Source organism: Gadus chalcogrammus, chromosome 2, assembly GCF_026213295.1.
Source record: "Gadus chalcogrammus isolate NIFS_2021 chromosome 2, NIFS_Gcha_1.0, whole genome shotgun sequence".
Taxonomy (NCBI): Eukaryota; Metazoa; Chordata; class Actinopteri; order Gadiformes; family Gadidae; genus Gadus; species Gadus chalcogrammus.
This window is the reverse complement of record NC_079413.1, coordinates 19,140,689-19,165,977: the sequence shown is the minus strand read 5'-3', so window position 1 is coordinate 19,165,977 and position 25,289 is coordinate 19,140,689. Positions and strand designations below refer to the sequence as shown.

The 25,289-nt window shown below is 48.7% G+C and overlaps 1 protein-coding gene and 1 long non-coding RNA gene across 2 annotated transcripts; both read right to left on the bottom strand.

Moving 5' to 3' along the window:
* Positions 1–3,155: 3,155 nt before the first annotated feature.
* Positions 3,156–4,202, bottom strand: LOC130397728 (uncharacterized). The gene is made up of 3 exons (XR_008900317.1): positions 3,968–4,202; positions 3,695–3,802; positions 3,156–3,603 (listed from the first exon to the last, which is right to left on the bottom strand). It is a non-coding gene; the product is annotated as an uncharacterized LOC130397728 (long non-coding RNA).
* Positions 4,203–9,295: 5,093 nt separating this feature from the next.
* Positions 9,296–23,465, bottom strand: ldlra (low density lipoprotein receptor a). The gene is made up of 17 exons (XM_056604797.1): positions 23,185–23,465; positions 19,657–19,782; positions 19,069–19,191; positions 18,387–18,758; positions 17,823–17,945; positions 17,286–17,408; positions 17,036–17,155; positions 16,465–16,590; positions 15,896–16,067; positions 15,250–15,477; positions 14,692–14,810; positions 14,270–14,409; positions 13,813–13,954; positions 13,104–13,247; positions 12,365–12,787; positions 11,852–12,015; positions 9,296–11,467 (listed from the first exon to the last, which is right to left on the bottom strand). The coding sequence occupies exons 1-17, from the start codon at positions 23,255–23,257 to the stop codon at positions 11,411–11,413; spliced, it is 2,775 nt and encodes a 924-aa protein (XP_056460772.1). The 5' UTR covers positions 23,258–23,465; the 3' UTR covers positions 9,296–11,410.
* Positions 23,466–25,289: the final 1,824 nt, after the last annotated feature.

Here is a 25,289-nt window from a genome sequence, read left to right as displayed (position 1 = left end):
GCCCCACCGCCACCACTCCCCGTGTGAGCCCGCGATTGTACTCTCCCGGAGCCTCCCATTGAGCTCCACCGTTACCACCTCAGAACTCTGCAGGAACGATTAGTCGATTAACGCGTGGCTCGGAGGCTCCTCAAGGAGTGCAACAATCCTACGTCTTGACACCTGGTGCAGTCGACGTGTGGCTCTGGGGCTCCCAGGAAGTGCCACAATCCTACGTCTGACACCTGGTGAATCTTGAGCTAGGTCAATCAAAACCGTCTAAACTAGGTAGAATAAAGAGTCATCCAAACTTACAACAATTATGCACATCTTGGTATTAAATATATGGTGATATTCTATAAACAAAACAAAAACTGAACCTAAGAGAAAAATTCAGAAGTTATCGTTTGAAACAAATGTTATTGTAATTGAACTACAGCAGTTGAGCTAACTCCCGCCTTGTGCACCGGTTAAAACCATTTATTAATTAAACATTATTTTAACAGTTGAACCCCGTGTCTATTTGAACCATCCTGGTTCCCTAATCAATGTGCATGACACAACCCGTGTCTATTGCACTCCTGTTTTGATACACAAAACGCATGTTGAATAGACAGAAGGGCTTAGCAACCTGAAAAACATAATGTCTGAGTGTTAGGCATTCGTTACTGCATATACTGCTATTTCCTGAAGAGAGAGAGAGAGAGAATATTAAGATCAATGCACACACACAGGTCGCGAAGGCTAAATTTACATCCTGGTTCCAACACATGGCTAGGTGTGAGGGTTTGAGGGGGTAAGGGGCAATTTAACTAACAATAGAGAGGCGAGTTGCCTTCTCAGGGGGATGGGGGGGGGGGGGTCTGACTACTGGACCTGTGAAGACTGGGACAAAGGGAGTGGGGGGGTTTCACGAGCGAGAGAGAGGAAGAGGGAGAGGAAGAGGGAGAGAGAATGTAACACCGTAGTTGGGCTCCCCGCTGCTCTTGGTCTCTGCAAGACCCAAGATGGCGGACGTCTGGACAAAGGAAACCCACGTCACGAAGACGCGCCGTCTCTTTAACACCACGTGGTTACACTCTACGGCTGCGTTCTATACTAATCAAAATTGCACATTAGACTTAACTGAACCGGGAGGAATCAATCCAATTTGAACTCCTTGGCCAAGCCTCCGTTTTAATATGCAACTAAGCTAGATTAACGTTAAAAACCTGACCTTTCCTCCCCCCACCGTAAAGAGTTTGGAACTTTATGGTCGGTAATAAATATACCTTATGGTGGTCCGGCTTACTTCGAGACATTCACCAATTACCTTATGATGTTCTCGGCTTAACTTCGAGACATTCATCATATAACACAAAAACCACCTACCACGTGGTACAGACAGACACAGAGACAGAGACAGACAGACAGACATAACACACCGGGGGTCCCTTTGTGCAGGCTACCATTGCCTTATCAAACAGCCAGGAGCGCCCAGGTAAACAAAGGGATGGGGAGAGGGGGGAGAGGGTACTCGTGTGTAGGGGGCCTGGAGGGGGGGGGGCGGTGGGGACTTCACGTGTGTCGGGGGTCAGGGGGTAACGACCGGACGGTGGCTAAAACAAACTTACACCTAAATGTTCTTATAACCAATCCTATTTCAGATTTAATCTTTAAAACAATGAGTTATACTTACCTCCGACGTGCGGGCCTGTTGAAGTTGTTTTAGCGTCGCGCCCGCCGGGATTTCTCGGGACTTTCTTCCAAACGTCTCGGGTCACCAAATATGTTGCGTATTCTCAAAGAAAGTTGTCCAATCCCGGGTTGCTTTAGACTCACTTCATTTATTATAAGTCGTCTGCATGTTTCGGCATGGTAACTGAAGCTATACGGAGGGAATTGTAGCTAAAGAATGGAACACGTGTGAGAGATAATAACTCTGGCTACTACGGGACATGGGCAAAGGCCCATGTCCCCTCGCGGGTGTCGCTGCAAATCTCTGATCTATGGGCCACGGGCAGAGGCCCGTGACCCTGCGCGCGTGTGGTTATTAATCTCTGGTCTCTTCACACTGGGCGCACAGGTAAGAGACCGCCAAGTGGGCGTAGCCGGGGTGACGTAATGACTTCGGCTTCTTCGTATATATAAAAGTGCTGCTATCTGTGGCTGGAGCAGCCTCCAATAAGGTATTGCTCCCCTTGTGGCTATGTATAGTATTTACGGCTTATATGTTTGGTCCTGCTTCATTTTGGTCTATGTGTGGGTAGCTTAGATTCTTAAAATACGTAACACCGTGCACTTTGAAAATACTGAGAAGATCTATAAACTATCGAAATAGTGCTTCTTTAGTTACTACGTATTGACCAGCATTAAAGGCACCCAGTGCAACTTTATGTAAACATTCAATGAAAAATAAACATTCAATTTCTAGTCTTTTTTACACGTAGTAAGTTTCAATAACTCCATACCATTACATATCGACATTCAAGGAGCAAAGATGAGACGTCGTTGTGTGGTGAGAACTGATAGAAAATCGTAAACAACAACAATCGCCGGTGGGGAGAAGCCATTTTTCCATTGACTGGAAGCCTGCTTTATTTATTGTAGGTTACAAAAAATAAAGAAAATGGCGGCATTGTTGTTGTTATCGATTTTGTATCAGTTCTCACCACACAACGACGTCTCATCTTTGCTGCTTAAATGTCGGTATGTAATGGTATGGAGTTATTGAAACTTACTACGTGTAAAAAAGACTAGAAATTGAATGTTTATTTTTAAGCCTCGAAAGTTGCACTGGGTGCCTTTAAGAGAAAGAGCATACATCAAATAGTGAGAAACTGGCAGTCAGTGTGTTTTTCATAGTTTAATAGTTCCTTTTCAAGTATGTGCATTAAGAAACCTTGAACAGTGCAATTGGCAATACACATTTATTTCACAAGTCAACATTACCAAAAAAAGCTATATATTTCTATAGCAGTAAAAATATACACATCTCAATATATACATACACACACATCTCAATAGTTGAACTGTAATATAAATAACATAGCATATATATAATACAATATAATATAATGACTCAGTATAATGTGCAATGGAATAACATATATAATATGTGAAACAATATAATATAATATATTTTAAGTATATATATATATATATTTGTATATTTGTATATTTTTACGTTTGTACAATTTGACATAATATACAATCATGCTCATAACATTTTCACATCTAAGCAGTGCAATTGACACAATATAAAATTTCACACAATATATGATATAATAAAATAATTGAATCTAGGCTAGAACCCTTTAAAAAGTATTGTCTTGCTGAGCTTTTTTCGAGTTTAAGTTTGATATATGAAATTCAGACAAGCCAAGCATTTGAACACATTATTGCAGTTGTATTTCTTTGGTTACAGCCCAAGTTTAATTTCAATGTTACCTGAGTATAAGTCAAGCCTCTCTTGCAGCTCTTCATTTATGAGGTTCTTCCCCCTGAGGTCCTCCAGAAGACAACGCCATGTTTTCTTCGCCCTCCACTCTCGGGCCTTTGAGTGCCTCATCTCTTTCTCAAGACTCTCCACTCTAGCCAGGGCTTCATTGAGTCTAGTCTTGAGAAGAGTGGGAAAGTGTGTTCCTAGTAAAAAAGGACAAAACAGTAGTGAGTAATGTTTATGATGCCATGATGCTCACTGCTGTTTTGGGGCATAGCTAGTGTTAATACTCACAAGGTAGGTAGGTGAAGGTTCAGTGACTTGTAATGATTGTAAAGAACAGTCAATTACAAGGCTCGCTTCAGCCTTCCTTGAGGCTTGTGTAGTCCTGGCTGCCACTTTCTAAAACCGAAGAACAAAATACTTGAACAGGTGTATCTCATTCTCAATCATTCCAAATGAACACACACACACACACACACACACACACACACACACACACACACACACACACACACACAATAAAACCATTTTTATTGTGTGATGCAAGCTTAGTGATGCACTTACTCTTTTGAGATGTGTTGGGAAACTGAACACAGATGGTTTAGTTCCATCCCTGAGCCTGACAATTTGGCCTGTCCGGTCAAAATCCTCCGGCTGAAAGTGCTGGCTACAGAGAATTGACCTCTCATTGGCAGAAAAGTCTTCCCTTTTCACAGCCACTTCCCACTGTCTCCTCAACTGCTTCTCTTTGGGAAACCTTAAAATTGCGAGAAAGGTTAGCTAGCCAGTCAGTCAGATTCATAATACAGACGTATCTTTAAAAAAAAAAAAACATTTAAATAGAAATAACGTTTAAAACGTCAATTTCGGCCGGCGACTGACTGCAGGTGCATCTCACAGGTGCATGTAGAGTATCGTGACATTTTTTCCGTAGTTTCATTCATTACGTGACATCTTCATATATTGTAGAACCATTACATATACAGTGGCATGTTTTGAGCCTTTTTTTGTTTTAATCTAGTCCTCATCCTCATCGTCATCCGCTTATCCGGGGTCGGGTCGCGGGGGGAGCAGCTCAAGCAGGGTGCCCCAGACTTCCCTTTCCCGGGCCACATTGACCAGCTCTGACGGGGGGATCCCGAGGTGTTCCCAGGCCAGTGTTGAGATATAATCTCTCCACCTAGTCCTGGGTCTTCCCCGAGGTCTCCTCCCCACTGGACGTGCCTGAAACACCTCCCAAGGAAGGCGCCCAGTGGGCATCCTTACCAGATGCCCGAACCACCTCAGCTGACTCCTTTCTAAGTAAAGGAGCAGCGGCTCTAATCCGAGTTCCTCACGGATGGCTGAGCTTCTCACCCTATCCCTAAGGGAGACGCCAGCCACCCTTCTGAGAAAACTCATCTCGGCCGCTTGTACCCGCGATCTCGTCCTTTCGGTCATCACCCAGCCCTCATGACCATAGGTGAGGATAGGAACGAAGATCGACCGGTAGATCGAGAGCTTTGCCTTGCGGCTCAGCTCTCTTTTCGTTACAACGGTGCGGTAAAGCGAACGCAATACCGCCCCCGCTGCTCCGATTCTCCGGCCAATCTCACGCTCCATAGTACCCTCACTCGCGAACAAGACCCCGAGGTACTTGAACTCCTTCACTTGGGCTAAGGACTCATTTCCTACCCGGAGTAAGCAATCCACCGGTTTCCTGCTAAGAGTCATGGCCTCAGATTTAGCGGTGCTGATCCTCATCCCAGCCGCTTCACACTCAGCCGCCAGCCGATCCAGTGAGTGCTGAAGGTCACAGGCCGATGATCCAATGAGGACCACATCATCTGCAAAAAGCAGTGACGAGATCCTCAGACCACCGAAATGCAACCCCTCCCCACCACGACTACGCCTCGATATCCTGTCCATGTATATCACAAACACAGGATTGGTGACAAGGCGCAGCCCTTGCGGAGACACCAAAAAGAACCGAGAGCCAGTTCCGGGCTGGTGCTAGGGCCAGTTCCAAACTGGTTCCAGCCTTACCCCAGTTAAGAACCGGTTGGTTTCACACCGGCCAGAGCGAGTAACCCCTGACTGCAGCCCGCAGATCGAGGAGGAGCTAAATGTGGGCGGGGTTAAACGTTTAACCCCGCCCACATTTAAGGACAATTCCACGCAGTATCATACGTTCTCCCGCTTTCGAGCGGAGGAGCTAAATGTGGGCGGGCTTAAATGTTTAAGCCAGCCCACATTTAAGGAAAATTCCGCGCAGTATCATGGACCAGACGGAAAAACGTTCTCCCGCTTCTGTCTTTGGTTTATTTGACTTAGCTAATATAATTGTGTACGAGTGTACGAAATAATATGTGTCTATACTAAAAAAGACATTTGAAATGACAAGTTAAAAGTAGGAATGTCTAAGTCTATCAAATGCATGAACCCTTTTCCATATTACCGGTAAGTCATTGTGCTGTGCTGTGCTGTATTGATGTTTGAGAATGTGCTGCCGGATCTCCGCCACCAGATGGCGCCCGAGAGGAAAAAACCATGGGTTAAACGTTTAGACCCGCCCACATTTAGCTCCTCCGCTCAAAAGCGGGAGAACGTATGATACTGCGCGGAATTGTCCTTAAATGTGGGCGGGGTTAAACGTTTAACCCCGCCCACATTTAGCTCCTCCTCGATCTGCGGGCTGCAGTCAGGGGCACTTGGCCAGAGCCAGCCATGGAGCCGGCGTGAGCAACGTCATGACGTCACTGCAAACGTCTCCGCTAGTGAGCTTGGACAGAAGCATACGGCCGACATCTTTCTTTATTCTGGGTGGAAATAGTAACGCCATTAAATGCGTTTATGGAAACATTTTTAGCGAGAAGTGTGCATTTTACTTTCATAATGTTCGCTCGGTGAATGTGAAGGATGTTTGGTTTGATAGTTATGACGAAGAGGGAACGCTCCGTTCACTTGCATGGACATGGACTCATCTAGCTGCGTTGCCGCGTTGAACCACCACAATGATCAAGCGTCAGGTTAGGCGCGCAGAAGAACCCTCGCGCCAGTTTCAAACACAACAACAACAATTTCGTCTTCGATTCAATCCGTTTATGGTTCGTTCTTTGAATATTCCGATTTAAAACAAAATCAGAAAAAAACAAAAAAGAACCATACACGGATTCACGTCCATTGTTTACTTCGGTGTTTTAAAAAAATGCCGGTCTTCGTTGGTCTTCCTGTTTATGAAGGTACGGATAACTCCGCCCCCGGCGTAAAAGCGGTTCTAGTTCTAGCCCAGCTCTAAAGTGGGGCCAGAGTTGAACCGGTTTTTAGGGTCTGGAGCCGGTTCTTTGGCGGTGTGAAACCAAAGCCCTGGCCCTAGCTCCGAACTGGCCCGGAACCGGCCCCGATTTTGCGGCGGTGTGAAAGGGGCATCAAGAACGAAACTGACTGGCTGCCGAGAACACGAACACAGCTCTCGCTTTGGGAGTACAAAGATTGGATGGCCCTGATTTAATCTAGTCTCTTTTTTAAATACATCACAGAGAGAAATTAAGGCCAGTCGAGTCCGTAGTACGCGTGCTAGGAATTGAGAAACGGCCTATGTGTGTGTGTGTGTGTGTGTGTGTGTGGATCCGTACCACGTGTTTTCCGGTGGGAGGGGTCAAATGTAACAGGAGCTGTGTTCGAAATCGTTCCCTATACACTCGTTCCCTATTCCCTATATAGTGTACATGATATAGTGCACTATATAGGGAATAGAGAACGAGAATTCGGACACTACGCTGAACATTTCTAAACGTCATTTGCGTCAGTAAATGCGCCGGGTATTTGTGTGACGCAGACAGATGCGCCCACATCAAGTAAACAAACCGGGCACTCACGACGAAAGCTGGAGGTTGTATTGATGTTGAATGTTACATTTCCTTGTTTAATTAATTTTGAATGTTAAATATTCTATGTTAAATCCCAAATAAATTGTTGACATTTCTAAACGAAAGCCCGAGACTCCATCATTAAATGTATTCGTTTTCGCGGTTATTCGGCTTCTTCTTCTCCCCTGGAAAAAACAACCGCATTGCATTGTGGTATACGGGAGTAACATGTAGGGAACATCGTATGCACCCTATTTTAAGTCCACTATATAGTGGACCACTGAGAATTCGAACACCCTAGAAAATGGCGTGCACCCTATTTAGTGCACTACATCCATGATAGGGAACGATTTCGAACACAGCTAGGGTGTGGTGCGCCACTCTACCGCTAGAGGACGCAGCGGGACAGCTGTGTGATGCGTCACTCCACGGCTAGAAGGCGCAGCGGGACAGTTGTGTGATGCTTCACCCTACCGCCAGAGGGCGCAGCTGTACACAGCTGTGTACTGTCAATGATTATAAGAATACCATCAATTACATTGTACTTTTTTTTTTTGATTCGTTATTATGTGTTATATCCTATTTGAGCCGACATTCGTCCATTTTGTCACGCTTACAATTTTGGTCAATTCAAACTTCCTTTTTGAGAAAATGTGTACATTTTTTATATAATGCAAATATTATTGTATCTTATTTAAAGCTTGGCCTGCAAAATAAGAGCGAAACAGTGGTCTCATCTAAGAGAACATTAAGAACTGGCAGGGGAGATCAGAGATCAAAGGTGAAACGTCAATTAGAGGAAGTTCTCGCATGTTTTCTGTACCCTACAGGCCGGCCCTCTGAGTGACCCTGAACTCAATGCTATATGGATGAGGTTGTTGATGGTGTGTGTGAGAGAGAGAGAGAGAGAGAGAGAGAGAGAGAGAGAGAGAGAGAGAGAGAGAGAGAGAGAGAGAGAGAGAGAGAGAGAGAGAGAGAGAGAGAGGGGAGAGATAGACTGTTTTTCTGTGTGTGTGTGTGTGTGTGTGTGTGTGTTGTGTGTGTGGTCCATTCTAGCTGATAGGAGAGCCAAACCGCGTGAGGTTCACTAGACTCTGGTCAAGCCTCATATTCCAAACGTCTTTACTGAGTAAGAAGGTTGTTATGACCCTGGGATAAGGAAACGTGATCAGCAGGAAGTTATATGTACTATTATTTGGTTTCCGAGAAATTGCAAAAGTCCATTGTCATATTATATTACAAAAATGTAACCATTACTATAAAAAGTATTTACTATTATTATTACTTTTGCTATTAGTACAACTATTATTATTATACTACTATTATAATCAATATAATAACTATTAACTATAACAACTATTATATTATTATGCTTTTGAATTAAAGATCAACTAAACCTAACAATTGCTCATGCTTGGCACTTGGCACCTCCTTACTGTACTGACAGCGATATAAGGTTCGGTTGTATACTTTCTTCCGACAAATGTACTTAGGCCTATTGCTTTGGATAAAAGTGTCAGCTCAATTTGTGGCGCGAATAACGCTATCCCAGTCCCCCCCCCCCCCGTCCCCATAGACACACACAGAGACACACACACACACACACACACACGCACACACAGTCCCCTAGTGATGTCTACGGAGCGAGACTGCGCTCCGCTCGGGAGCACGACCAAAACAACCAATGACGGCGGATCCCAAGGGGGGTGGGGTTTGGAGTTCGGCTGGTTATGGTATTTTTTCCTGTAATTCCCGTTTTTTGGGGGGTCTTTCGAGGAAACGGTTGTGATTCATTGAGCTTTCTATGCAACAGCAGTCAGGCAGCTGTTGCTGTATTCAAACTTGGAAAACATTTCTGTTGCACTCATTTGTTCTTTGTAGAGAGGGGGCGTAATGGGAGGTTTGTGTGGATTAAGAGATATGTGGCAGACATGAAGGAAAGAACCACTGTCCTGACATAACCCAGATCCCTATGGGTCTATTGGGTTATTATTCAATATGCTCCCATTTATGCTTAAATTTGGTCCCACTTATATTAAATGATCACTGAAAACAGACTCTGGAGTTTACCGGTTTCAAAAACATTTATTCAAACATGGCCTTGAATCAGGGTCTGTGTACAAATGTCTAATTTACAGACTTGTTGTTCCTACAAGACCCACAACACAGAACACTCTGTAACCAGGGGGTTAAATAAGATTGATCGCCACTGCGTTTCAACATACCCCTCTGAGATTGATTACAAGTTGAGGAAAACAACATTGTGTGAGAACATCGTGATTAGAATTTGACGTCCAACGCTAAAGACAAGAGCTTGTGGTGGATTACAAAATGGCAGACAGTATAATCAAATTGATTGTATAAATGGTGAGGCACATGTGAACATTCAGGGCAAACATTTTCAAAATAAATACAAATATTAATTTATTTACAGAAAAAGTTTCAAAAGAACAAACAAAAAAGTCAAGGCATCATGACCAAATGTCAATTATTTACATTTATGAACATTGTATTTACAAACCCTTGATCAACACAGTCAGTTAAAGGACATTGATGGACAATTAGTCACCATAATCAGAGCTCTGTTTAGAAGCTACGTTAAAAACGCTAAAACCGTCGTAAACATCATGGCAGTGATTGTGCCTTTAACCAACTTCTGACTTCACCTGGATACACTAAGTGTAACACTGTTGAAGTAAACACCTACATTTCTCTCAAACCCCTACGATTTCCACAAAATATTTAGCTTGCAAGGCACAAAGGTGTCTCCGACATAAAGCATTGACCAAGCAAAACACAAACTTTCCCGTCACAAAAGAGAGGACGATCTAAATGATCAACTCTCAGATCCCTCTCATCAAAACGCTGGAGAGGCCACTTGGAAATGCGTAAAAAACCCAACAACGACCGGCCTTAACCCTCGTTAACCTCACGGCAGTGGACGCTTTGCTTGTTGATGTGGGTGTGACCTAAGTGAGCAGAGATGCATGCTGGGATTTATTGCATGAGGGGGATCGTGAACCTCGAATTTCGAACTATGAACTTTGAGGTTCGAGGGGTGCGGTTTAAATTCAATTTAACTCCACCATGGCTTACCAACTACTGAACCAGTGGCTGAAACGGCACTGGTGAAGAGTCAATAGAGTAAAGTGTGTCGACAGACACACTTTTTTTTTCACCGGGCACTGCTGGGCGCCAGCCCGGTGACGGTACAGAGAGGTGCAGCACAATGAAAAGGGGTGAATACTTGTACTCCGTCAGCACGTCCTCAAAGACGTGCCAGTTGTCGTGTCTCAGTGACTATCTGGTCATGGACCTTGGTGTGCAGACATCCCAGAGCTTTCGGTCCCTCAGATACACGTCAAGTAAACATCTGATCCTGCGCTCTTGACCTCTGCGAAGCTGCTGATGGAGATGTGTTTACCAAGCTTTAGTCAAACATTCCGCCCATATTAACTAAATAAGGATCTCTCCTACTGTTCAGCTGAGGTAACTGCGGTCATAGTGGCACGGGGCAGGACACTGATAAGAGGTTCGACATCACACCATACTAGTGATTGTGCTCTCGCGAGAACTCCAGATTTCCAGGGTATTATCGGCTCCAATTATCGGCTCAAGAAAATCGGTATCGGCGTATCGGTTATCGGCTAAGGCTGATGAAAAAAAATCTATCGGTATGACCCCTAAAAAATCTGTATCGGTCGATCCCTACACCATACCCTCTGCTCCAGAGATGGCTGTTCTTACAAACAGCATATTTGCACATTTCTCACCGGACTGACCAAAGCGATCAAGAAATATTTACAATTCGTTGATTTCGGAATTCTGTGTAAAGGGGAGTAGGTGAGGAGTTCTGTTGAGTCTATGACGAGGTGGAGTTGGAGGTGGAGGTGGGGGGGCAGACCGGAGACATGCAGACTCATCTGATATCTCCTGGGGCAAGTCTCTGGTCTCCTGCGGTACGGTGGACTGAAATCGTCTGTACATCGGGCGTGTAACTTCATCTTCATCTTCTTCAGCTGAGTCGTGGAAAAGAGCTGAAGGTAGTGTGGAAGTTCCGGTGGGCTGGCTCTCTCCTCCCACGGTCGCTGTGGTCAAGAATAAAGGACTTCCTGGGCTAGCTTGGTATGCTAGCTTGTTATGCTAGCTTGGTATCCGTTTAGTTCTCGGAGAATGCCGGGTTGTCCGCCTCCTCGTCCAGACTCACAATCTGCTTCTGGTAGAAGAAGAAACAGAACTGGAGTTAGACTCGGCTCAACGTAAACAAAGAACACGAGTTAGACTGGGCAAAACATGAACGTAGAACTGGAGTTAGATTGGGCTCAACGTAAACGTAGAACTGGAGTTAGATTGGGCTCTACGTAAACGTAGAACTGGGGTTAGACTAGGCTCAACGTAAATGAAGACCAATTAGTACTAGAATTATCTGACCAGGAATAAAATCCCAGGAAAGTTCTACCATTGACCACATTTGCCCAGGTTTAGCAATCTTCAGTCAGAAAAAGGATGGCAATAATAGTCAGTTGATACATTCAATATATAAATATCAATAATCTTCCGGGGTGTTCTATTCGAGATGGCCCTGGGACTGGGGGCTCACCGGGGGGTAGGAGTAGCCGTCCGGGCTCTGGCTGCGGTAGATGTGGAGCTGATCCTCCGTGGTCTTCTGGTACACCGGGTTGTCGAAGTGGATGGTGTTGGTGTTCTTCAGGCGGAAGTTCCTCCACAACAGGAAGCAGACGAAGGCCGCCACCATGACGACCGCTGCAGCCACGAAGAACAACACGGGAAACGAGAGGGACGGACATGACAGTTAGCGGCGGTAGCTATCAGGGCGTGGCCCTATCTCTACAGGAGTAGAGATAAGGCCACGAGTAGTAGTTTGATACAATAGCTCCCAACCACGACAATATCTAAACTGAGGGAAATCACTCAGTTTAGATAAGATACAGGTGTGGTATAGGTAAAGGTGTACATAAAGAATGCTGTGTGTGAATTCATGAATGTATATGCATGCATGTAAGTATATTCATCTGTCTAATGCAGATAAGAACAAAGGTCTGCTGCCCTTTTGTGTGCCTGTGGAATAGCGTTGGGTCTGTCGGGGACTCACCGAGCGGCAGGGCGATATAGATCGCTGTGTGGCTGGACGGAGCTGTCTCAGGTCCAATCTCATCCAGCTTCTGATGGGAGTCCGGGAGGGGGTTCACAGGCTCCTCCCCCTGGGGGGCGGGGCCCGCGGTGTGGGGGACCACCGGTTTGGGGGTGCCCCGGTCCGCCCTGGCCGTCGCGGTGCTGAAGATGAGGGCTGGCCGGGTGGGGGCTCTGTGGGTGGAGGCTGGCCTGGTGGGGGCTCTGTGGGTGGCGGCTGGACTGGTGGGGGCTCTGTGGGTGGCGACCGGCCGGGTGGGGGGTCTGGCAGTGAGGGGCGCCGGGGTCCTGGCGGTGGTTTGGACCGGTCGGTGGGGAATGGGGGTCAAGGCTTCGCGGGTCACCAGGGGCTGAGGTGGGACGGGGGCGGCGGGCGTCGGAGAGGCTGTTGGGGTTCAAGTACCGTCAGAAAACATGGAGGATAGTTGTATATTTGAATTTGAAAATATATTTATATAATTCTGCTGCTTAGCCTAGCTTAGCTTGTCTGAGCACACAGGAGCTTACCTTAGCCTGTCTTACCTTAGCTTTGTTTAACTTAGCTTATTTTAGCCTACCTTTAGCTCACTTTAGCATAGTAAGCCTTACCCAAACTTACTTTGCCTTAACTTAAGCTTTTTCCTACTCTCCCTGACCTTATCTTGTCTGACCAGGGTGTCCCTCTACCATTAAACCGTATGTTTAGCCGTAGCTGGGCGTACCTGGCACACAGCGCCTCATGTCCCGGGCCAGGGCCATGTCATCGGGACAGGCGCAGGTGTACTTGGGGGGGTGGGGGCCCACCTGGGGGGCGGCCAGACACAGGAACTCACAGCCGCCGTTGGCCGTGCCACACCAGTCCCTGCCTGGGGGGGGGAGGGGGGGGGGGGGGGTTCAGGTTAGTACTCAGGACTGAATTGACTGAGGCCTGCTCTTCCACTCATGGTCCAGAAAACGACCGGGTGCTATGCTTGTTTTTGTGGCATTGAGGTAACGGGTTGCTTTGACAGACTGTACTGAATAGAGCATTAAAGGGCCCCTAGTTCACCTCTGGTTGTGTCGTTGATCAGCCATTACAAGCCATTTCCAAATCCACCCATTAGTGACATCACAAGTGGAGTGAAGTCCACCCAGATGCATGATGGGATGGTTCAGCTTGACTTGACAGCCTGATTTGACTTTTAGTACATATGTTAGGACACACTTGTTAAATAAACAGCTTAAAAGCCCTATAAGCCTTTTAAACTTATTTAACAAGTGTTTGACCATCTGTACTCATATGACCCATATAAAAGTACATATTGTCAACAAGTGTTTGACCCTCTGTACTAAAAGCCTAATCAAGTCAAGCTGATCTATTTAAGAAGTGTATGAACATATGTACTTAAGTCCTCCACAATAAACGGTTTAAAGGCCTTCAGGGAGTCGTACCGGCGGGCTGCTGGAGGTTGTGGTACATCACGATGTCATCGGGCGAGGACAGGTGCTCCGCCACCGCTCTGACATCACTTCCTGTCAACCGGTTGACGCTGAAGATGGCGTTGTTGCTCACATCCGTCCAGAACACTCGGTCCTAGGAGACAAAAACACGAAAACGTCAACTTAGTTCCACTTCTTTAACCCACCAGCTCTTGCCCTTCCATTGCTCAACGGCTGAGACAGATGTCTACGGCTATAGAGGCGCAGTTAGAGCAGTACTGTTTAGTGGTGGCATCCCGAGCTATTCAAATAAAACCCTGTCTGATTAATTTAATTATTTCATTATGTTGCAAGACATTTTTTTATGTGAAGCACTTTGAGTCTGCCTTGTGTATGAAAAGGGCTTTATAAATATAGTTGCCTTGCCTTGCCTTAATGCCCTGATGTAAATGTAATGGTCGTCTCTCACCTCGAACACGGTGACACCCAGCGGGTGAGCCAGCCGCTGCTTGTCCACGAGCACTGTGCGCCGGCCCCCGCCATTGACGTCCACGCTGGACAGGGTGTGCAGCTTGGAGTCCACCCAGTAGAGGCGCTGGTTCAGAAGGTCTGGGGGAGAGGGGGGAGGAGGGAGAGTCAGTGGGGGGAGAGAGACAACAGGTAAGACCGGAATGACCTTTGCCGTTGGCCCGCAGCCTGGGCAGGGAACCTTGGCAGCTTTGGCAGGTGGTGCCTTACTCTACCAGTTGAGAAAGACCGGGCCTTGAACCCCTAACCGTGACAGTGATGTTGCCTTGCTCTACCAGTTGAGCAAGACCGGGCCTTGAACCCCTAACCCTGACGGTGATGGTGCCTTGCTGGGCATTGAACCCATGTCAACTGTCTGCCTACCCAGGGTGATGCCGTTGGGCCAGATGATGTTGTCCGTGACCAACGCGATGCGGTCTCCTCCATTTAGTCCGGCCTTCTCGATTTTCGCCGGAGTGCCCCAGTCTGTCCAGTACAGGAAGCTGGAACACAACGAGAGGATGTTAAGGGAGGGAGAGAGGGAGGGAGGGAGAGAGAGAGAGAGAGAGGGAGGGAGGGAGGGAGAGACAGAGAGGGAGGGAGGGAGGGAGGGAGGGAGGGAGGGAGGGAGGGAGGGAGGGAGGGAGGGCAGGAGAGAGAGGGAGAAGAAGAGAGGGAGGGAGGGAGAGAGGGAGGGAGAGAGAGGGGGGAGGGATGGATGGAGGGAGAGAGGGGGGGGAGGGGGGGAGAGAGGGAGGGAGGGAGGAAGGGTTGGAGGGAGGGAGCGTTGGAGGGAGGGAGGGAGGGAGAGAGGGAGGGAAGGAGGGAGGGATAGAGGACAGAGAGAGAGGGAGGGAGAGAGAGAGAGGGAGGCATAGGGTAAAAGCACTACTGGAAGGTTCCAGTCCCTCCGCTGACCCCCTGGGGGTTACCGGGTCTTACTTGTGGACGGGGTCGACCACGATGCCACGCGGCCGGGACAGGTCCTGGCGGATCAGGGTTTTGCGGCGGCTGCCGTCGACGGTTGCCACGGAGATGGTGCTGTGCATGCCGTCTGTCCAGTACAGGTTGCCGTGGACCCAGTCCACGGCGATGCCCTCGGGGGCGCCGATGCCGTTGCCGATGACGACATGGTGCTGCGTGGCGTTGGCAGCCGCGTCCATGGTAGCACTGGGAGAAGAAACAACAACCACAGGTGAGTTCTCTCTGTGACTGGGCTCCAAAAAGGTCAAAGACTCCATGTGGGGTCACAACTCCGAGGATGCGCTGGTTACTAGCTTCTGATCTGTTACATGATGTAGTGCCGGCTAACTACTAGACTGTACATTATGCACTATCCCATCCTATTATTTATACTTAACTTATCTTACACTATATGGCAAATAATGTTCGAACTGCGTGTTAATTGCTCTTTTGCACATCTGTTTAAATCTCCAATTACATTTTGTTGACTGTACTTGTACCCTGCACAAAGACAATAAATTTGAATCTGATCTGATCTGATCTAACTAGCTTCTGATCTGTCACACGTAGTAGCTTTGGCTAACTAGCAGCTCCTGATCTCTAACATGTCGTAGCGCTGGCTGACCTGTAGATGGTCTTCTCGGAGATGTCGGACCAGAAGACGCAGTTGGAGGCGATGTTCAGGTCCAGGGTGACGGCGTTCTTCAGCCTGGGGACTACCCGCGTGTACTCGCTCTTGTCCAGGGTCATCCTGCGGACCTCGTGGCGGTTGGTGAACAGCAGGTAGGCCACGGTGCCTGTTGAGCCGCAGGACGGGAGGTTAGCAAGAAGCGTGGTTAGCACCTAGCATTGTTGGCACCTAGCGCAGTTCGCGCCTAGCCCGGTTAGCAGCTAACAGAGGTAGCACCTAACCCATTTAGCGCCTAGCCCAGTTAGCAGCTATCACAGGTAGCACCTAGCCCAGTTATCACCTAGCCTAGTTTGCAGCTAGCACGGGTAGCACCTAGCATCATTTTCAATTAGCTGAGACCTTTCTGAGATATTTTCCTTGATGTGGTTAATCTTATCATAATGTATATTCTTAACAACTAACCAATAGCGAACTACCACACTTTTGAGAGCAATGTATTTGGTGACCCGTTGGATGATGTGTGTGTGCACACACATGTGACGATCTCTGTGTGCAGTGTTTACCGATGGCTTTGCAGGCCTTGGTGCTAGGCTCCAACTGGTAGCCCTCCCTGCAGTCACACTTGTAGCCGCCGATCTGGTTGACGCAGATCTGGCTGCAGGTGTCCGGGTCCGCGCACTCGTCTATATCTACAGGGACAGATCACAGGAACACTGTGAGACTGGACCACAGAAACACAGTGAACATGCGCGACCAAACAACTTCCTCATGGTTGCCAGTGGGGGAAAGGTACCATCACCCAATGCTCCATTAGTATGAAATACCCCAGTAAATACTGCAGTAAAGTGCCCTCAGAAAATTGCAAAAGTTTAGGATTTGATACTTTTGATACTTGCTCAAATTGAGCAAAAATACTTCCTCAACGCAAGTATAAAAAGAAAGCTGCAAAAAAGGAGACGAGGTGAGGTGAAGTGAGGGTTAATTTGAAATCCCTGGTCTCGTGTTGTATAGTGTAGTCTGGGACAACGCATGAAAGTGTTCTAGACATGTGAAGGTCTGCAACACGAGTGTGACCAGGACACCGCTGCCCGTGCCCGTCTCCGTGCAGATGCACCAGCGTTTGTTGGGCCGTACCTCCGCAGCGCCTGGCGTCCAGCAGCCCATAGCCGGCGGGGCAGAGGCAGGCATGGCCGACCCGCAGGTCCTGACAGGCGTGGCTGCAGCCGCCGTTGTTAACCTGACACTCGTTGGTACCTGGGGGCAGAACAAGGCGTCACACGTTGATCTATCGTTTACCTCCTCTCTCTCCCTCCCAACCCTCCCTCCCTCCCTCCCTCCCTCGCTCTGCTCCCATGTCAGAGGGGGACCGCCGTTTCAAACTCACCGCATTCAATCACGGGCTCGTCCGACCAATCCCGGCAGTCGTTGTGGCCGTCACAGGTGCGCTCCATGTTGATGCACTCGCCGCTGCGACACTTGAAGTGGGAGGGGGCTTCACAGCGGGAGGCTGGGGGGGGGGAGACAGAGACCGGCCCTCAGCGTCAAACACTTCATCAGAGGAGGATGAAAACTGTGGTGGGGGAGGTGGAGGGAGGGGGGAGGGAGGGCGCGAGGGATGGAGGGAGGGAGGGAGGGAGAGAGGGAGAAAGGGAGGGCCGTAGAGAGGGAGGGAGAGAGGGAGGGAGAGAAAAAGAGAGGTAGGGCGGGCGGGAGAGAGGGAGGGAGGGATGGAGGGAAGGAGGGAGGGAGAGAGGGAGGGAGGGAGGACGGTCTGAGAGAAGGAGGGAGGGAGGAAGGGAGAGAGGGGGGGTTTGAGAGAGGGAGGGAGGTCTGAGAGTGGGAGGGAGGGAGGGAGGGAAGGAGGGAGGGAGGGAGGGAGGATCTGAGGGAGCGAGTGAGGGTGTGAGGGCAGTGTCTGTACCGTTGACGCAGCCCATCTCGTCGCTCATGTCCCTGCAGTCGTACTGCTGGTTGCACTGCTGGCTGCCATGGATACAGGAGCCGTCGCCGCACTCAAACTGGTCCGGGCGGCAGGTGGTGTAAGCTGTCCACGGGGGGGCGAGACATCAGTCACAGAGCACCACACCCAGAACACAACGCACAAGGGTGTATTGTTAGGGTCGTAAGGGGCGGCATAACCCCAAATAGAGGAAGTCACCCTAAAAGAGGGAGTCACCCTAAAAGAGGAAGTCACCCTAAAGATGTGGTCACCCTAAGAGAGGAGGTCATCCCTTAGAGAGGAGGTCACCCTAAAAGAGGAAGTCACCCTAAAAGAGGAAGTCACCCTAAGAGAGGAGGTCACCCTAAGAGAGGGGGTCACCCTAAGAGAGGGGGTCACCCTAAGAGAGGAGGTCACCCTAAGAGAGGAAGTCACCCTAAAAGAGGAAGTCACCCTAAGAGAGGGGGTCACCCTAAGAGAGGGGGTCACCCTAAGAGAGGAGGTCACCCTAAGAGAGGGGGTCACCCTAAAGACCGGGTCACTCACTGCAGTCGGCCTCGTCCGAGCGGTCCTTGCAGTCCGCGCCCCCGTCACACCTCCAGCTCTCGTGGATGCACTCCCCGTCGCCGCAGCGGTACTCCAGGGGGGCGCAGGGCGCGCGGCCCGCCCCCGCCGCCGGGGCCGCGCACCCCCACTCGTCGGAGCCGTCGGAGCAGTCGGCGTCGCCGTCGCAGGCCCAGAGGCGCGGCAGGCAGACGCTGTTGTTGCAGCGGAAGGAGGAGGGGCTGCAGGTGAGCGGGGGGCAGGCGGCCTCGTCACTGCCGTCGTCGCAGTCGGCATCGTGGTCGCACACGAAGCTGTCGGACACGCACTGCCCGCTGGCGCAGAGGAACTCGCTGGCGGAGCAGCTCCTCACCGCTGGGGGGGGGGGGGGGGGGGGGGTTAGTTTATATAGCAGAGAAGGGAGATGAAGTAGTACAGAGGGGATTATACAGTAGTTTTTAGCTATTATAACTTCCTTAACCATCTCTACCAGATGGTCTATACGCAGCCAAAAGTTTGGAGATTATATTCTAACTATGTGCTCTCTTATTATTCAACTATCAACCATCTTTTGCTCCGTCTTGGTTCTGGCTGGACAGGGGGAGCGTTCGGGGCCAAGATGGCCGCCGTGTTCAGGGCCAAGATGGCCGCCGTGTTCGGGGCCATGAAATAAACAGCGTCTCACCACAGCCCTCCTCGTCCGCGGCATTCTTGCAGTCTGCCTTGCCGTCGCAGTGCCAGGACTTGGGGATGCACTCGACGGCACGACCGCCACAGCTGAACTCTGAGGGGGCGCAGGTCCGCGACACTGGAGGAGGAGAGGGGAGAGAGGAGAGAGGAGAGAGGAGGGAGGAGAGAGGAGAGAGGAGAGAGGAGAGAGGAGAGAGGAGGGAGGAGAGAGGAGAGAGGAGAGAAGAGATTGGAGGGAGGAAAGAGGAGAGAGGAGAGACGGTTGAGAAATCGGCTTAGCTCAGGGGGTAGAGCAGGTTGACTTGTAACCCCGGCTCCTCCTAGCGATTGCCAAGATGTCCCTCACCCATGCCTCACCCTGACTGCTCCTGACAAGCCGGCTGTCGCCTTCGTGGCTGACTTTGCCGTCGGTTTGTAAGGGTGTATGATCTGTTCCGCGTCTGCTAAATGTAGAATCTAACTTTATCGTGTTCTTCTCAGTCCGATGTTTGTTGTGGTGTCTGCGGCGCGGCTCTCGTTCCCGCGGTGCTTCACTGTGTGAGTCGCAGCGACAGACTAGACGTGGGCGTGGCCCGGTACTCACTGCAGATTCCCATGAGCTCGTCGCTGCCGTCGCCGCAGTCGTTGGCGCCGTCACACACCCAACGGGACGAGATGCACACCCCCGTCCCACACTGGAAATCTGAGGAGCTGCACGGGGCCAGCGCACCTGGACACACGAACGCATGAAGGCAGGAAGACATTAATGCATGAACACATGACTACATCAACACATGAATACATGAAGACATGAACGCATGAACGCGTGAACACGTGAAGACGTGAACGCATGAACACTTGAATACATCAACACATGAATACATGAAGACATGAACGCATGAACGCGTGAACACGTGAAGACGTGAACGCATGAACACTTGAATACATCAACACATGAATACATGAAGACATGAACGCATGAACGCGTGAACACGTGAAGACGTGAACGCATGAACACTTGAATACATCAACACATGAATACATGAACGCATGGACACATGAAGACGTTAACAAGTGAACACGGGGGCGCATGAACACATGAGCAAACATGACAGCCGGGCCATACCCATTCACTCCCTTATCTAACTCAGGGATCACAAAAACAACGACCCTCGACCCTTCAGGACACACCCATCGTCGGTGGAACAAAGACTCTAACCTTCACTGAGAGCCCCCCCCTGAACGACCCTACAACCCCCCCCCCCTCCCCCCCCCCCCACCCACCCAACAACCTTTCTTATGCTCTCTAATGAAAAGACCCACCCAGCTTGATGGACCAATATGAACGCCGCACCCCACCCCTCCCTCTTCCAACCTCCCCCCTATTCCCTCCCTCACCCCCTCCGTCACCCCACCCCAGACAGAGGGCCGCGCGGGGCCCCTGGGGACGGGGCCGGAACCCAAGACACACACACATGCTCCTGACAGCTCCTGGGGGAGGGAGGAGGGAGGAGGGAGGAGGGGGGGCGAGCCCATTGGTCGAGAGGACCCGACCGACCGTGACCATGACTGACTGGTGAGAGGTCAGGGGTCAGAAAGTCCTGATAATAGATGGTGCATGTCTGCAGCACATGTTGTGTGTGTCACATGTTTGTGTGTGTGCCACGTGTGTGTGTGTGTGTGTGTGTGTGTGTGTGTGTGTGTGTGTGTGTGTGTGTGTGTGTGTGTGTGTGTGTGTGTGTGTGTGTGTGTGTGTGTGTGTGTGTGTGTGTGTGTGTGTGTGTGGTTCCTCTAAGACTTTCCTTGTTTGATTGCTTGTAGATGCTTTCATATTCATCTTCAAAATCCCTTTTTAATTGTTATTATTTTGTCCAGTAAATCTGCTGTGAAACCCCCATTTCTGTTATTATATTATTTATAAATAGTAGCCTAGGCTTAATCTCATCTAAACCAGGAATGCACATCAAGGTTATTGTAAAAATAAAAAACAAAAGCTAAACAACACAAAGTTAAACATGTTGTTTATGACTCTAATTATGTCCATATAGAGACGAAAAAACGTTGGATTGCAAAGCCATCGTCTCTAATCCTCATGAATGATTAAGGGGCTCGCTTTCCTTTGTTTTATACCGAGCTGCTGTCCTCGGAAGACACGAGAAACAAGAACAACACAAAGAAAAACAAACGCGCACCAGTCTTCCACTAAACGAGCCGATCACCGTTTCCAGGACAAGGGATTAGTGGAAGACAAACACACACAAAGACATACACACACACATTGACACAGAACACACATTCACATAAAAACACAAAGATAGTATACACAAACACACGTACACATAAACACACACACATATACACACACACACACACAAAGACACACAAACATACACACGCACACACACAAACACAGTGTGTTGACTCTACGGGCTAAGTGGAACAGTGGACGAACAGCGAGAGGATGATAAGTTATTGATTGACCGTCGGAACCAGCAGATAGGTGTGGGAGGCTACCCTGTGTTTATGGCTTTGCTGGTGAACAGCTTTTTTAATGTATATGTACATGTTAACCTTACAAGCCAATGCCATTATTTTTAATTGACTTAAATCAAATTGAGAGAGACAGAGAGAGAGAGCGAGAGAGAGAGAGAGAGAGAGAGAGAGAGAGAGAGAGAGAGAGAGAGAGAGAGAGAGAGAGAGAGAGAGAGAGAGAGAGACAGAGAGAGAGACAGAGAGAGAGAGAGTGTGTGTGGTTAATCGATCTGCGATCATTTCCTCAGAAGACAAGGTGACAGGAGACCGATTCGATATTTCCTCATGAATCAAAAATTCTTCCACCAGAACTCTGATCTCACAGGCATTGAGCTCCTTCACTTGTTTTGATCCTCTCTACTCCTCTAGTGTCAAGCGTCAAATACCTCTACCACCACGCTGCGGTCCTGAGTGTGTGTGTGTGTGTGTGTGTGTGTGTGTGTGTGTGTGTGTGTGTGTGTGTGTGTGTGTGTGTGTGTGTGTGTGTGTGTGTGTGTGTGTGTGTGTGTGTGTGTGTGGTGGGATGGGCACTGGTCCCAACACGTCCCTGACCGAACCAACCAGCTCACATCTTGAAGCGACTCAGGGGATGTTTGGATGGAGGGACTGAGGAATGTGGTTTAAGATAAACAGACGAAGGAGGAGGCGTTTGAACGCAGAACTGAGAGGGTATGTGTGTGTGTGAGTGTGTGAGTGAGTGGGGGGGGGGGGACCCATCAACAGTGACGTCATCTGCAGAAGAACGCATGCCGAGACCAGTCTTGGGGTGTGGTAAACCTCTGAAGGAGGAGGAGGAGGAGGAGGAGGAGGAGGAGGAGGAGGAGGAGGAGGAGGAGGAGGTGGAGGAATGAATCCACCTGTTTTCATGTTATCATAACAAATCCATTCCGGTTCCAATAATTCGTTACGATGACGCAATAGTAACGGCCGCCTTTACAACGTGCGCTGCTATAACAAATACTACGCGCAGAATACAACAAAGATGCGTAGAGGAGGACGCATCGACAGAGTTTCCTCGAAACACGGGTCAGAAGGGGGGGGGGGCACATTCCTCGCATCCCATTGGCTGGCGCTCCCCCCCGTGAAACTCGAACCCCAACAAATGAAAAGCAAACCGGGTTCAAGTCCTTCGGATGCCCGCGAGATTGAAATCAAAGAAAGAGGACTGCCATTCTCTTGAAAGAAGAGAATTCAGTCAGTGCAGGACTTAATATTGCATGTTATTAAAATATTATTGATCGCTATAAATTCAGATTTAATTGTGCGCGTGTTTACTTTCCGCCGAGCAGAGGGAGAGAAAGGAGCGGGTTTGAGCCACATTGGGGGTATAATTGCCCCCTCCCCCATCCGCAGCATCCGGTGCTGTCAAAGTGGGCAATAACCCCATAGAAAGTGAGACGTTTAAAATAACATTTAAGATAAGCTCTTATATACATTAATCTAATAATACACAATAATGCAGATGCACAAGGGCAAAACAGTAGGCTCACATGGTATTAGATTCAAACGGCAATAACAGCACGAAACACAAATTATCACTCAATGATTAAATAAATCACGTGAACGATATGAGACATGAAATAAAAGTAAAAGTACTTACATGTCTGAGTGTAAAAGTATACGAGGAGCACCAGTGACACGCACTGTATCCGTCCCATAACTGACGCAATCATGCACACCTCGTTTACACTTCAGTCAAGGTGCAACAAATCTCTAAAAATAATATAATATAATATAATATCTCTGTGTCTGTCCGCTGGCAGGATGTAGGCTGTTTTCTTGTCTCAATGAACTTTAAATCTACGTTCTAGCTTTACTATCTACAGTGGTTGGGTTCAGCTCTCAGGTCTCAGTGTGGTGGTGACTGTAGGGATGCTTCTCAGATTCTAATGTTTGGCAACAAGCTCACGGCCAATTTCAATGTGGTCCAGCGGGGGGCGGAGCCTATAGTGGGGGCGGGGCCTATGGGGGGGGGGGGGCCTATAGTGGTGTGATTCCCGAGAAGAACGGTCACAATTGAGAGGGCGTGGCCTGCAAGGATGGGTCTTTGGACCCTGGGTGGGTTAACCCTTTGTGTAAACTGGGAGACAAGACCCCTGTGTGTGTGTGTGTGTGTGTGTGTGTGTGTGTGTGTGTGTGTGTGTGTGTGTGTGTGTGTGTGTGTGTGTGTGTGTGTGTGTGTGTGCGTGCGTGTGCGTGCGTGCGTGTGCGTGTGCGTGTGTGTGCGTGTGTGCGCGTGTGTGCGTGTGTGTGTGTGTGTGTGTGTGTGTGTGTGTGGGGGATGAACTTGGCCTCTCGCCCATTGCGGCAGGTGTGAAGTGTTCTAATCCTTAATTAAATCTTCCAGTTGGCTGAGATGCGACCTCTAATTGACGCGTTTGAATGTGGCTCTGATCCACTACTGTTGCAATAACATCCAAGAGTGCCAATGCGGTTATGGTTGATTGTAGTTTTTTTCATATTTAAAAGTATAACAATTATATTCAAAACAACAATTTTCTATTTTTGTTTTGAATATAATTGTCTTTTTTGGGGGCTTTGGTATAGTTCTTAGATATACCAAAATCAAAATATGTCATTGTTATTAAATATGATTATTCATATTCATATTCATATTCATATTATTATAATTATTATTATATTATTATTATTATTATTATTATTATTATTATTATTATTATTATTATGATCAGTTAACCGTTTCTCAACTGATGAAGGCTAACCAACGTAGACTTTAACCGTGACCATAAACTCCAAACAGACGGCTGGTCCGGCCATGCACGTGCTCGTCTCCCGCCCCCCGGAGATCCACGAACTGATGAAGTTCAGAGAATCCCGATGTTTTCTCCCGCCCTCCACCCTGAAGGACCTCCTCCTCATCCGAGCGGACAGCGGACTGAAACGATCGACCTTGTCTGACAGGAGTTTCTGGCTCCTTCCCAGAACGGAATCAGACCAAACAGCGCCGCTGATCTGGTGAATGAACTCTTTCTTTTTCAAATGAGCCAACACAAAACCGTCAAAGGCGGGGCGGTTCTCAGACAACCGGGCCACCCTCACTGAATACGAAAAGTGCGTTAAGAATGCATCGAAACTCTGTCTCTGTCTCCTCCTTGGATTAGAGAATAAAACATATTTTAAATAGTATATTTTAAAATAATAAACAACACGTTAACAATCTCTCTCTCTCTCTCTCTCTCTCTCTCTCTCTCTCTCTCTCTCTCTCTCTCTCTCTCTCTCTCTCTCTCTCTCTCTCTCTCTCTCTCTCTCTCTCTCTCTCTCTCTCTCTCTCTCTCTCTCTCTCTCTCTCTCTCTCTCTCTCCCCCCCCCCGCCCCCCTTCCTGCCCACTGTACACGTGAGGAGAGAACCGTGCAGACTCAACGCAGATGCTCGGAGGAGGGCCACACCTGAGGAGCAGCCAGGGATCAGGGTCTGCACGGATCACGTGCTTTGAGCTCACGACCATTCATGAAACATGGCGGACAGAAACCGACCAATCACGTTCCGCCTGACACTCGGCAGCATGTGCCCTCGCGGCAGACTGAGAATAAATATTTCATGTTTCATATCTAATGCGACCTGACAGTATTCACTTCCGATGAGCCGTCTGTGACGTGACCTTCTGGCTCGTTGCTACGGTAACCCCAGGCGGTCCAATCAGAGCTCTCGTTAATGACGTCGCTACTGGCCCTGGGTTCCGTTCA

Excerpts from the sequence above, each read along its gene's own strand:
- ldlra (XM_056604797.1), bottom strand. The coding sequence starts at position 23,257 with ATGATTGCGTCAGTTATGGGACGGATACAGTGCGTGTCACTGGTGCTC. Across the intron at positions 19,192-19,656 it reads CGAGCTCATGGGAATCTGCA|TGTCGCGGACCTGCGCCCCC; the intron begins GTGAGTACCGGG and ends CTCCTCCTCCAG. Across the intron at positions 13,955-14,269 it reads TGGGTGTCACCGTGTTCGAG|GACCGAGTGTTCTGGACGGA; the intron begins GTGAGAGACGAC and ends TTTGTCTCCTAG.